This window comes from Sceloporus occidentalis, unplaced genomic scaffold (genome assembly GCF_023333645.1).
Source record: "Sceloporus occidentalis isolate IW3139 unplaced genomic scaffold, rSceOcc1.0.p SCAF_6, whole genome shotgun sequence".
Classification (NCBI taxonomy): domain Eukaryota; kingdom Metazoa; phylum Chordata; class Lepidosauria; order Squamata; family Phrynosomatidae; genus Sceloporus; species Sceloporus occidentalis.
The window spans coordinates 47,190,446-47,203,510 of NW_028316986.1; the positions used below are offsets into that span (position 1 = coordinate 47,190,446).

Here is a 13,065-nt window from a genome sequence, read left to right on the forward strand (position 1 = left end):
TATCTGTATGTCTGTTAGCATATTAGTTTTGTCGAGTTAATTTCTTTTTTCCTTTTTTTTGGTATATGTAGCTAGTGTAGTGTAATGGTTTGAGTGTTGGACTATGGCTCTGGAGACCAGGGTATGAATCCTGGCTGGACCATGTAAAGCCAGTGGGTGACCATGGGCAAGTCACACTCTCTCAGCCCCAGAGTATGGCAATACCAAACCCCCTCTGAAGAAACTTGCCAAGAAAACCCTGTGATGGGTTTGCCTTGGGGTCAGCATAAGTCAGAAATGATTTGAAGGCACACAACACGTATGTGCATTAGTCTTTGTTGGGACATACTAAAACAAATGACAGTACAATGCGCCTGCGTCATATGCGGGCGCGCTTTACGCGGCTTTCAGTATACGCTGAAAGCTGTGTGGGGAGAAGGGGTGGCGTGGCCCATAGAGACAAATGGGGTGTGTGCCTGTGGCACGTGTGTGCCGCCATGCTGCTGCGCCGCTGCACCACTCCGTGCACGAGCCCCATTCATTTAAATGGGGTTGGAGCATAGGAGGTATTTGTTTTACGCGGGGGAGTCCGGAATGGATCCCCCGTGTAAAGAAAGGGCGAACTGTACTTGCCTATATGGAAACCATACTTGCCCACAGAGAATTATTGCAGAATATTTGCCTATAGGAAAACATAGGGGAAGAATTCAATATTTCACTATGGGCAAGAATTCTCCTATGATAATCATTGGGAATATTTGCATTTAGGAAAATATTGGGTATATTTGCCCATATGGAAACAATGGGAATATTTGTCCATAGGGAAACATTCGGGAATCTTTGCTCATGGGGAAACATTGGGAATATGTTCCCACGGAAAAACATTGGGAATATTTGCCCATAGGGAGACACTGGGGAATATTTGCCCATAGGGAAAAATTGGGGAATATTTGCCTATAGGGAAGCATTGGGGAATGTTTGCCCATAGGGAAACATTGGGAATATTTGCCCATAGACAAACATAGCGAATATTGGCCCATAGGGAAACATTCAGGAATCTTTGCCCATAGGGAATCACTGGGAATCTTTGCCCATAGGGAAACACTGGGGAATATTTGGCCATAGGGAAACATTGAGAATAGTTTCCCGTAAGGAATCATTGGGGAATATTTGCCCATAGGGAATCACTGGGAATATCTGCCCATAGGGAAACACTGGAGAATATTTGCCCATAGGGAAGCATTGAAAATATTTTCCCATAGGGAAAACATTGGGGAATATTTTTCTATAGGGAAACATTGGAGAATAGTTGCCCATAGGGAATCATTGGGAATATTTGTCCATAAGAAAACATTGGGGATTAGTTGCCCATAGGGAGTCATTGGGGAATATTTGCCCATAAGGAATGGTTCAGGAATATTTGCCCATTTGGAATCATTGGGGAATATTTGCCCATAGGGAAACATTGCGAATAGTTGCCCATATAGAAACAATAATAACATGGGCAAATATTCCCCAATGTTTCCCTATGAGCAAGCAGTCCCCCTCCTCAATTCCTCCTTTTGGTTTCCCTTTAAATGCAAGCCACGCCTCCTAAGCCTGACACCAGCCAATCAGGGCTGGCCTGGGCTGAGCGTTCTCTTTGCTGCAAAGTTTCGCTGATTTAGAAGGCGAAGCGAGAGAAAAAGGAAGGCGAGAAAGCGAGATGCCTCTGCCAAAGTGGAAGCGTCCCGGAGGAAAGGGAGAGAGATGATGCCAGGACCAGGTCCAGGACCAGATCTCTCCTTATGCACCTCTTGAACCCAGTCCTTCCTTCCCTTGGCTGAGCAGAAAGAGAAAAGGGGGGGGGGGAGACAAAACCACTGCCACCCCCATCATCCCCCTCTGCAGCCTTGCAAAAGAGCAGCAGCCGCAGCCCATGAAGAGGGTGGACCCTTTTCAAAAGGTTGAAGAGGAGAGAGAGGAAGGCTGGGTCTCAGCAAGCCAAGAAAGCCATCCAGGATGCTGTGAAGGCTTAAAAGAGAAAGGATAAATAAAAGATCGAATTTCTCATTAGAGAAATAGTGGTGTGTTTTGTCTTGCATGCCTCGCCTCCTCCAGGGAGACCTTGGGAGCTGGAGTGGGCTCCCTGCTGCTGGAGGCCAGTGGAGAGCTGCTCTCTGTCCTGGCTGCCCAGGTTTGGACCATGCTCAAGATCCTCACCAAGAAGCTCAGGCATCAGAGTTTGAGTGAGATCCAGCCTTTCCAGTTAAAAGTAAGTTTGGGGTGTTTTTGGAGGAGGGGAATGTGGAGGGATCTCAATGGAGGTGCATGGCCTTTCTTCAGAGATGATCTCAGAAGTGGTCCAAGTTTGGACCACTCTGGTGAGAGATGGTTGCTGGGCTTCAAGAGCTAGAGTCGGGTCTTCTTCCACTAAAGATAGGCCAGACCTGGTTCAGATTTGAAGTTGTTGGCACAAAAAAACCCTCATGCTCTACATTAGGCCTTGCATATTTCTTCCCTGCATCCCCAAAGGTGTCTTGTATGTGTGAAGAATGGGAAAGTTTCATTCCATGCCTGATGAGGATGAGGAGGAGGATGGTCGGGATGCAGCTCAACAGTTTGATGTTGAGAGATTATTATTATTATTATTATTATTAATAATAATAATAATTGGTATTCCACTTTTTCACAAAGGAATCAAAGTGGATTCCAACAGTATAAATAAAACATAGAACAATTAAAAATTACAGTTAAAAAAACCCCAAACCCCAACCCTCCCCCCTGTAAAATTTGCACCGTGCTTTACGTAGCAGGGAATCAGGATAAAATGAAATACAGATAAAAACTTGCCAAACAGCGTACTATAATAAAAAAAAAGTTTATTTATATCCTGCCTCTCTCTCAAAGATAATATAGTCTTAAAACAACAGCATAACAAAATTAAAAACATCTCTTAAAATGATACTGTCATCATAGTTGTGGTTGGGTGCCTTCAAGGTGTTTCTGAACCCACACAGTTTTCTTGGCAAGTTTTTATTATCAGAGGTGGTTTGCCATTGTTGTTCTCTGAGGCTGAGAGAGTGTGACTTACCTAAGCGTGTATTTGAATCCTGGTCTGCAGAGTTGTAGTTCAATCCTTGAACCACTACTCCCCATGAGACTTAAGTGTCTGTGTGGAGTTGGAGGTTGAAAAACACACACACACAATCTGCAAGAGGTTAGGAAGAACTTTCCATTTTTGTCATGGCTTAGCCCTAACTGTTCTACAGGTGTGTGTAGCAGTGTTGCACCAGGTTTGAGAAATGAGCATCCCTTCCCTCAAACACATGGGGATTTGTGAAGTGAAAGGCTTTCATGGCTGGCATCCATGGTTTTTTGTTGTTTTTTTGGGCTATGTGGCCATGTTCTAGAAAAGTTTATTCCTGACGTTTTGCCAGCATCTGTGGCTGGCATCTTCAGAGCACAGATGCTGGCGAAACATCAGGAAGAAACTCTTCAGGAACATGACTGCATAGCCTGAAAAACCAACAAAAACTACAACGGGGATTCCTTCCCATCGCGCAGGTTTGGCTTGGGTTGCTTAGCTCCTGTTCTGTGAGTAGCTTGGAAATGTTACTTTTGGGGATTCTGGGAGTGATAGTCCCCAACATCTGAATTGGTGTCTCCTCAAGAGGAAAGCATCTCAAATTCAGCAGGACACACTTCTGCAAGAAGACAGGGTCCTGCCCTCTCTGTAGTTGCTGCCTTGCTGTTGTTCCCTTTGCTGGAAGGTGCAACCTGGATCTCTGGCCTCTGCTGGCCTGGTTCTTGTCATTTTCTACAGTTCTTAAACAAAGGCCAGGGGCTCCCTCTTTTCTGCTCTGCAGTCTCTGATTTCTCTCTTCCTCTTCCTTCCTTCCCCTCTCCCTTGAACAGAATATAAATATCCAGCAGGCCGGGGAAGCATTCAGAGTCTTCAACCAATTTTTTTGGTGACATCAGGATGCACTTCAAATACTTGCTAGAGTGGAGAAGGTCATATGCATCCCCAGAGAATAAAAGCTCAGGAAGGCTTGTGACAGTCTCCTGAGCAATGGATATCCTGTTTGAAGACCCGATCTGTGCAGTTCTGTCTTTTTCACATGTGATTTGAGGGTGGGCTTGCATTAAACTTCTGTGTTGAGCTTTGTTTTTTTTAAAAAGCACCCGCCACTTTCAAAGCACAAGCATGAACTTTCCCAAATCTTCCCTTGCCTCTTCTGAAAAGAACAGGGGGTGGGTGGGTGGGGGGGAGAAGGTGAAAACTAAAGATGGAGAGCAGATGCCTTGTATCCAATTATGAAAGCCTTTCTTTTCCCAAATTAACAATGGTCAAGGATGAGGAATCTATAGAGCAGGCCTCTCAAAGTCTTAGTATTGCACTTAGTACTTGCAATATTGGAAGGAAGGTTCAGAAAATTAGGTAGGTTAAGTTTTGTGAAATGGCATTTCAACATGTAATGATGGGCCCACTTGGTACAAACAAACAAACAAATGGAAACATGCATTTGAATGAGAAAATCCTTGTATTCAAAGTTTTTGGTAGATCCAGTACTGGAATTCTGTACTTTAAGGGATGCTTTATTTTACTGTTAAGAACTGTCTGACAGTAAAATAGATTTCTTGGGAATGATGTAAACTCTCCTTCTTGGAAAGTATTTAAACAGAGGTTGGATGAGCAACTTTCAGGAGTCCTGTAGTTTTGTAATTTCTGTGTGGAGGGGTGGTTGGACTTGGTAGCCCTGGCAGCTTTTTCCAACTCTGATTTTGTGAATGGTTTTGCTCATTGATTTGCTTACACATGTTTTTACGTCTATAAAGGTCTACAGTCTTGGATTCAGCTGACAAGTACAATTCTGAAAGTTTTGTGTAACAGATTTGACTGTCACATCTTCAGGCAGAATCTTTCTCCTGCTGGTATTTCTTGTGGTCCATGTATCTGAGGTACCCCAAAAGTATCCGTCAGTTTAGAAAAGTTGCTTTTTAGGAGAGTACAAATCCTAGAATGCACTAGCTAAGATTGGGTAGAGGATTCAGGGGGTTAAAACGATAAAGCAAAAAGAAGAAGAAGAATCTTTTCTCTGAGCTGCTCCAACCAGATACATTAAAAGGTGTGTTGGTTGTGTTGCAAAGGAGCATCACTCCATGCCACAGGGATTCAAAGTGTTTTATATATTCTTGCATGGCAGGGGGTTAGACTGGATGGCTCTTGTGATCTCTTCCAGTTCTATGATTCTATAAAAAGTTTGCAGCAGCTTCAAAGGTTTAGCAAACTGTAATTGATGAGATGGTTGGAGAATTTTTTTTTTAAAAAGACTTTCTTCCATGACCTCAGCCATAGTGAAATGGTGAACTTTGATAACACAAGATTTTCAAATAATGGCCCTAGACAATATGGATGAAATTAGAAAGTGTGTTTATGTAAGATGACCTTGTGTTATCCTTGTGGATGGAGATGGATTAATTTGGATGTGGGAGGAGCATGTTCTCCCCATGTTGCACAGACATCATCCCTAGTGCACATAGCAAATAGTGAGGGATGATGGAAGCTGCACTCCAGACATTGCCAAAAGATCACAACTGCCCACACCTGGACTAAATTATTTCTATTACTCTTTTATGGCTGTCTTAAATATAGTGGAGGAAAGAGATCTTAGCGATGGGGCAAGTGTGATCTGATCTTGATTCCCTGTGCTCTGGCCTTGGATATATTCAAGATATAAGCTACAAAAAGCAAGAGTTATTAAGAACATCTGTTGTGGCTGGCTTTTTATAGACTAATCATTAGTGGGAGATTCTGGGTGTGTCTCAGAAATAAGCATGGGGCATTCTTGGATATATGCTTGCATTTTCATAGCTAAGAGTTATTATTATATTTTCCCATAAACCCGTGTCTTGCTTTTCAAATCCATATTATATTCTGAAAGAAGTGAATCACTGACTTGGTTGGGGGCAGGGCTAGCACCTGCTAGCTCGATATAGGTGTTGTCTTAATCTGTAGAGTTTGGCAAATAGGAAGAAGAAAACATACATTTTGTGGGGGAGGCCTGGATTGGTATGCTGGCAGTCCCTTTCAGTTCTGTGATTCTGTTTTCCCCTTTTCTTGGAGCAGGGAGTTCCAGAGACAGATTTCCCTTTGTGTTTAGTTGTAATATGTGTCTTTTGCTTATTTCTTTCTCCTCTGGATAGCTATCTAAACAGCACATGATATGATTATGGAATTATACAGATTATGTCCAGTCTCAAGATGTTTTGCTACCTGAAGATCAGCAGCAGGTAGTATTCTGCCCCCCACCTAATTTAAGTTGAGTAGTACCCAAAGCCAACCAAGATGTTTTGTCACACAAGTCAAAATGTCCTGTAGCACCATTCCAACATTTCTGGCAATAAAAGCAAAGTAAACCAATTAATAAATTTGCTGTACTTTGTGATACCCAAGATTTGCTCCCTGAAATAGCAACCACACTCTGCCTAATGATAGGGAGAACCCAGACTAGGACACAGTTTATGTCACTGGTCAGACATAAATTTAGTTGATGGCTTTGAGCAAACTGCCTTTTGTCAGCCACTGTGTGCAGAAATGTCTACAGTGGTTGTGAGGGGACAAGATATAGTGAAGATATGAACCTATGAGTAGATTGGTTTAGAATTATGCAAACAAAGGGCTGCTATTATCATTCCTTCCATTCATACAATGCACTCTATCCATTTTGTGATTCTCATATGTACTTTTACCAGCACTGGAGTCCAAATGGATTGTATACAAAGCCTTAAGGTGTGGATATATCACTTTCAGACCCAGGGCTTTGGCTCCTCGTAATATAAGGGAAGCTTTTTAAGGAAGCCTTTCCTAACCTGGTGCCCCCTGATATTTTAGACTACAATTCCCATCAGCCCCAGCCAGCATAGTTAATAGAAGTGTATTGTTCTAACACTGCTGTCTTGGACATCAGGGTCAAGGAATTGATGCAGGGTTGTAGAAGATGCTGGCAGGTTGGAGAGGCAGTTTCCAAGGATTGCGGGACAATTGCCAGGGTATTTGTGAATTCTTGTCTGTGACTTGACTGGACCAGATCAAGAGATAGTGGACCATTCCCATTTTCTCCCTGACATTTATAAGTTGGGAAAATGTTTCTACCTCCTAAAATGGTGATGATAATTGAACCGACTTATTTATTTAGCCAGAAGCAGTCTGCTCTTTTTCCTCCCATCTTTTCCATTGCATTCTGAAGCTGAAGTGATGATAGTTACCTTTTGTTTTAGATATGGTGATGCCTGAGCATTATTTTTCCTAAGTTAGGTGGGGTACAAACCACCAGAAAGAGGCGCCTCCCTGGCACCTCTTTGCTCTGCAGGAGCGCCACAGCAACCAAATTGCGCGGTGCTGCTGTGGAGCAAAAAAGGAGCGCCTGAAAGCGGCTCCTTTTTGCAATGTTGCTGCGATGCCGCAAAGCTCCAGATATGTCGCGATGATGTCACAGCTGCACCACCCCATCTGGAAGTGGCACAGCTGCGACATCATCATTATGCGCCCCTTCTGGTGGGCTAACTGCTCCTCTCTGTGACAACCCTTGAGATATTTAAAGCATGTAATCATGTTACCCCCTCAGTTGTCTCTTCACCAAGCTGAATATGTCCTGCTCCAACTATTCCTCATGTGTGTTGTCCTCCATACCATACTTAAATGATAAGTTTGGTGCCCTTTATTTTTTAGTTTGCAGCAAGCTGTAGAAGGCATTGAAACTAGGATGTTAATTATGTGGGTCCATGATTAAATTGTCCATTTGTCTCCATTAGGTGTCCAAAAGCAAGGACTGGGCATCCTTTTGAACATGCAGCTTTTACTTTAAAATGCCTTGCTTTTAGAGGAAAGCATTTTAGAGAGAGTAGAGTCTGAGTATCTTCTGAAAAGGAGGAGGATATGAACCTGAGAGCAGCAATGCACATATCAAAATGTATGGCTGTTTAACTAGATCAAGAGGAAACTAGATGTCCAGGCCCTTCTGTCTGTTTGGAGTTTATCACACGGGAGGAATTTCTCTTAATTTCGAATGAAAAGAAAGTGGGGCCAGAATGCAGTCATGTGAATTTGCTAGTTCAGCAAATTTACATGAATTTGAATTGCGTTCGAACTGACTTCCCATTGCCCGAAAATAGCTTGCCATTGCCCGAAATTGTGTGTGATCACCTCTCATGCAGTAACATGAAACCCCATGATTGCATTCGGACTGACTTCCCATTGCCCGAAATTGTGTGTGGTAGTCTATCACACAATAACGCTAAACCCCATGACTGCGTTCAGATTGCCATTGGATTATACTTCCAATTTCCCTTGTCTGATAACGTCCTCTGTCTGTCTGTCTAGTGCCTTCTCAGTGCTTGCTTCTAATGTTTTGTGTGTGTGTGTGCTTCTAACAAAGATGAATTGGTTAAATCCAAGCCTTGTTTAAGCTTCTCACAACCATATGCAGTTCCACCCAGGACTTTGCATGAAGACTTCTTTCTGAGTGGTTGTGCAACACCCGCTATAGTTTTCAATTACAGATGAGGAGTGGCAGACAGGCAGTCATTCTTCATTCTAGTGAACATTCAACAATATTTCTTTATACAAAGATTTGTATAAACAAGTTAACAACTAATTAACAAGCATGGGAATAAGCCAACAAGGAAGGAACCCAGCACCAACCCAGTATTGCTTACAAGGCCAACAAGGTTGGTTATCACTAGTTGAATGGTCATCTCCGCCATGGAAAGTTCATGTCAATCTATCATTTTTATTGCTTTGTAGTCATTATTTTCTTTGTCTTTTGTCTACTTTTTTCCCTTTTTTTAACTTTCCTCAGATTTCTTTTCAATCTCTTCTCCAACTGTCCCCAGTAACTATTCATTCTCCATTGGTTGTTATATTGGCTGGGCCACCAGAAAAGGCATTTTCCACCCATGTCATAGTGTCTTAGATATTGTACCAATAGTGGAGAACTAATAGAAGCCCAGTTTAGGAAGTGCAGAACAGACTGTGCCATGAATACATATCTGACCTCCAAGGCAGGGAAATGATGGGAGGCAAGAGGAGGAACAGTGGGAGGTTAGCACTCTGTCTCACAGTAAGATGCTGTGCTTAAATTCAAGCCAGAGTTATCATCATTTTGCACTGATGGAAGAGCTCCTTCTATCTGCAGCAGACTTCCAATCCAGTGAATCATTTCTACTGGTGGAATGGTGAAGGACTTGATCTTTATAAATGTCTCCTCTTCCACCATGCAGTTTCTTCGTTTCCCCTTTTCTTGGAAATCTGCTCTAGAGGGTTATAGGACCCTTTGGATTAGAGTGTGTATATGGTAAGGAGATGGCACATATGGCCTAAATTCTGTTTTTTCCCTCCTATTGAGAGTAGATCCATTGGATCAGTGAGACTTACCTTTGTGTTGACTAGTCATTCAACAAATGTTTCAGTAGTTGCATTTTAGATGGGAATAACCAATAGGATTCTAGTCCTTTTCTGCCTGTGGAACTGTTCCTTAAGTTGAGTTCATTCAAGGAATCTTCTCGCTGGAGGAAGAAAAGCTGGACCCCACCCTCTTGCCATAAACCATGACCTCTCTAACTGTTGACATCTGTTTGGCTCTCTGTCTTTCCAGTTCCTAGTTTGTTGAACAGTTCCATCTCTCCAGTGTGTTGCTTTTGCTTAATTGTTACATTGCAGAATTGAACAGGATGTTTGTGAATCTGTTTGTAAGGACCAAAAATTAGGGTTTGCTTTGCTTGTGTGGGTTGTTGCTTGAGTCTTCCATTGGGGTCAAGATAGCTTTCTTATTCAGCTTGCTCAACAGAATTCATATCTATCTCTTATTGAGGCTATTTCTTTCCAACTTACATCTTCCCAACTTTCTCCTTATGTCTTGTTCTAGCCTTCTGTGTCTCTGTGCTTTCAAGTTGCCTGTTGACTTATGGTGACCCCATGACTTTCATAGGGCTTTCTTAGGCAAATACTTAGAGGTGATTTTGCAAGGTCCTTACCTAGAGTATCTTCCCCCAATCTTATTTAGAAAATAAGCTCCTGTGAGAGGAAGACTTCCTCACACTTTACTTCTGTAGGTTGATCTTAACTAATTTTAATACAGTGGTGTCTGTGAAAAGTACTAGAGGGCCATTCTGCTTTGTATGTTAACCTTAGGTCTGTCTTTTCTATGATGTTACTTCATATTATTGCCAGATGCTCTTTAAAGATTCCTCACTAGTTATCACACTATCAAAGAATTGATTTCCTATACAAACATTTTCTGTGATATCTTCCATCTTTAGATAAGCTGAAACTTCAGCTGGTCCAAAGAGCTGAAATCAGGGGATAGTTATGTGAGGTGAAAGACTTTTATTTCATCAGTTCCACAGGCTACCGGTTTGAGTTATAAAGAAACTCTAGAGAGTGTCTTTTCAGTGACTCTCCAGAATTCCCTCCTTAGAGAGGCTACACCAATGATGTCCAACTCATTGCTGGGCTACACTGCCCTTCTCTGTGGTGTACTTTTGTTTCAACAGGATTTGGGGAACTGTTTGTTTATGAAGAAAGGATTTTAATAATGTATTGTTTTCTACATTTGTTGCTTTTAATTTATATTTTAACAATGTGTATATTTAACTGACAATAGCTTTTACATGTATATGTTCTAATTTTTCTTAGCCTCCTTGAATCCCAGAGCTGGGTAGGAGGAAAACAGTGAGCAAATAAACAAGGCCAAATTACTAGATTAGTTTCCTATGGGAAAATCTTTGAAGGAATGATTATGACCATTGAATCACAGTAGGAAGAGGTTGCAAGGGCCAGGGATACACAGTCAAAGCATTCCTGAAAGATGCCCATCCAGCCAAAGTGAGGTCTATTCTAGCAATAGCATTTACATTTCTGTACTGCTTAATAGTGAGCTCAGCACACTCTGTGTGCTTTACAATCTGTAAGCCAATTGCCCCCAACAAGCTGGGTACTCATTTTACCAACCTATGAAAGGATGGAAGACTGAGACAACCTTGGAGCTCTGGGAATGGGACTGAACTCACAATATTGTGGCTGCAGTACTGGCATTTAACCACTGCTTTACCAGGGCTCCTTGTCTACTGTCTATTCTACTGTCAATCTGGTTTTTTTTTATCTTAGTGAGGAAGGACTCTCACTCCTTCATTGGGGTGGAGGGGGCACAGCTGGTGTGTGTGTGTAGGAGGCTTATAGACAATCGTCTGGGTTGGAGACTTGATGTGGACAGGGAAAAGGAAAGATTTTAACTACAGGAGCCACCCCAAGGTGAATTATTCTTTCCAATAATTGACCCCAGCTACTTCTCTCCCTCCTTCCCCAGAAATTTGCCTTCCCCCCACAGCTTCAAGTCACCCTCCTCCCCACAAACACTGTTTCTTCTGCCACATTTTCTCTCGGCCTGATTAAAGAAAGCAGGAGCAGCAGCACAGCTCCAACCTGTCAGCCAAGTACTGGCAAGGCTCACAAAGCTTAAGCAGCCCCCCACAATCCTTTTTACTGCTGCTTCTCCCCTGCTACCACATGCTTCAACTTTTACCTCCCAAAATGGTGGTTCTCCAAGACACATAAGCGATGCCTTACATCCAAGCCTCACAAGAGTTTCCCACCCACAATTGCACTACTAGCAAAAGAAGTGGGTAAGGGAGTGATCTTATGTGAGGAGGAGGAGGCTCCACCATACAAAACCATCAACAAGGCTGCATGGTGGTTTTAAGGAGCCCTGAAAAGAGAAACTTCATGCAACTTTCATCCCCACCAGATGAAGGCTGCTGGTTCCTCTTGTCTTTCTTGCTTGCTAATACTTTGACTGAAAGTCCATCCCCCCCCCCCCTTTCACTTACCCACTGGATCATTCCACTGTCCCAGGAGGGTGTACCACCCACTTTGGGAATCACTTCTAGAGAAAACATGACATGGGAAAAATAACATTAGCAGTGCTAACAGTTTCAGGCTTGGTCTGAAGGAAGATCAGCACAAGGTAAGCAGAAAAGGGCAGTCTTGTAACCCGAGGAGGTCCTACTGCTGATCTTGTTCACACATGTGCATCTTTCATCAGCCCACCCTGTTGCATAGCATAGGCTGATTGATAAGATGAGGTATTTCATGACCAAAGAGTGCATTGTGTAGAATCATAGGTTCCTTGTTTGAAAAGAGACAGGGGAAGGTTATGGTTTGATTGCATGTCAGGGAAACAAGAACCTGATCTTTTCAGGTTGTACAGCCAGCCCTTTGTATCCACGGATTCAACAATCCACGGCTTGAAAATATTAGAAAATGTATATAAATTCCAAAAAGTAAATCTTGATTTTGCCATTTTATACTATGCCATTGTATTTAATGGGACTTGAGCATCCATGGATTTCGGTACCTACGGAGGATTCTGGAACCAAACTCCAGTGGATACCAATGGTTCACTGTATGCTGAACTGACCCCCTCGATACGTCGATACGTCCTCAGGACGTACCAGGGTTAGGAAAGGGTGTGCTTTACGCACGCCCCTAACCCTAGTACATCGTGGGGACGTACAAAATGGCAGCCCCTGTTCTAGACGGGCACCGCCATCTTGATGTCGTGGACACATAGCGTCCGCATGTCATGTGGCGCTAATGACAATGCGAGTGCACCATTGGTGCCTTGCGGCATCATTAGCGCACCGCAAGAAGAAGCGCCATTTTGGGGCTTCTTTTTTGCAGCGGCGAGGAGCTGCGCGGTTTGGCTGCTGGGGCTCCTCAGTGCAGCAAATGACAGCGCTGGCAGACCGCCTGTTTTGGGTGGTCTGTAATGCGCCATAGAATCAGAGTTGGAAGAGCCTGCAAACGCCATCCAGTCCAACCCCCTGCCATGCAGGAAATCTAAATCAAAGCATCCCCGACAGATGGCCATCCAGCCTCTGTTTAAACATCTCTAAGGAAGGAGACTCCACTACATTCTGAGGGAGTTTGTTCCACTGTCGAACAGCCCTTACTGTCAGGAAGTTCCTCCTAATGTTGAGGTGGAATCTCTTTTCCTGGAGCTTGCATCCATTGCTCCAGGTCCTGTTCTCTGGAGCAGCAGAAAA

The 13,065-nt window shown here is 43.1% G+C and overlaps 1 protein-coding gene across 2 annotated transcripts in view; it reads left to right on the top strand.

Annotated features, from left to right (window-relative positions):
* The first annotated feature begins 1,659 nt into the window (after positions 1 to 1,659).
* Positions 1,660 to 13,065, top strand: part of LOC149310710 (uncharacterized) — an 86,994-nt gene continuing 75,588 nt past the window's right edge. For both annotated transcript variants that reach the window (XM_089529565.1, XM_089529567.1), the window contains exon 1: positions 1,660 to 2,233. In XM_089529565.1, coding sequence (XP_089385691.1) covers positions 2,165 to 2,233 — 69 coding nt within the window. In that variant the 5' untranslated portion in view covers positions 1,660 to 2,164. The remainder of the gene's footprint in view (positions 2,234 to 13,065) is intronic.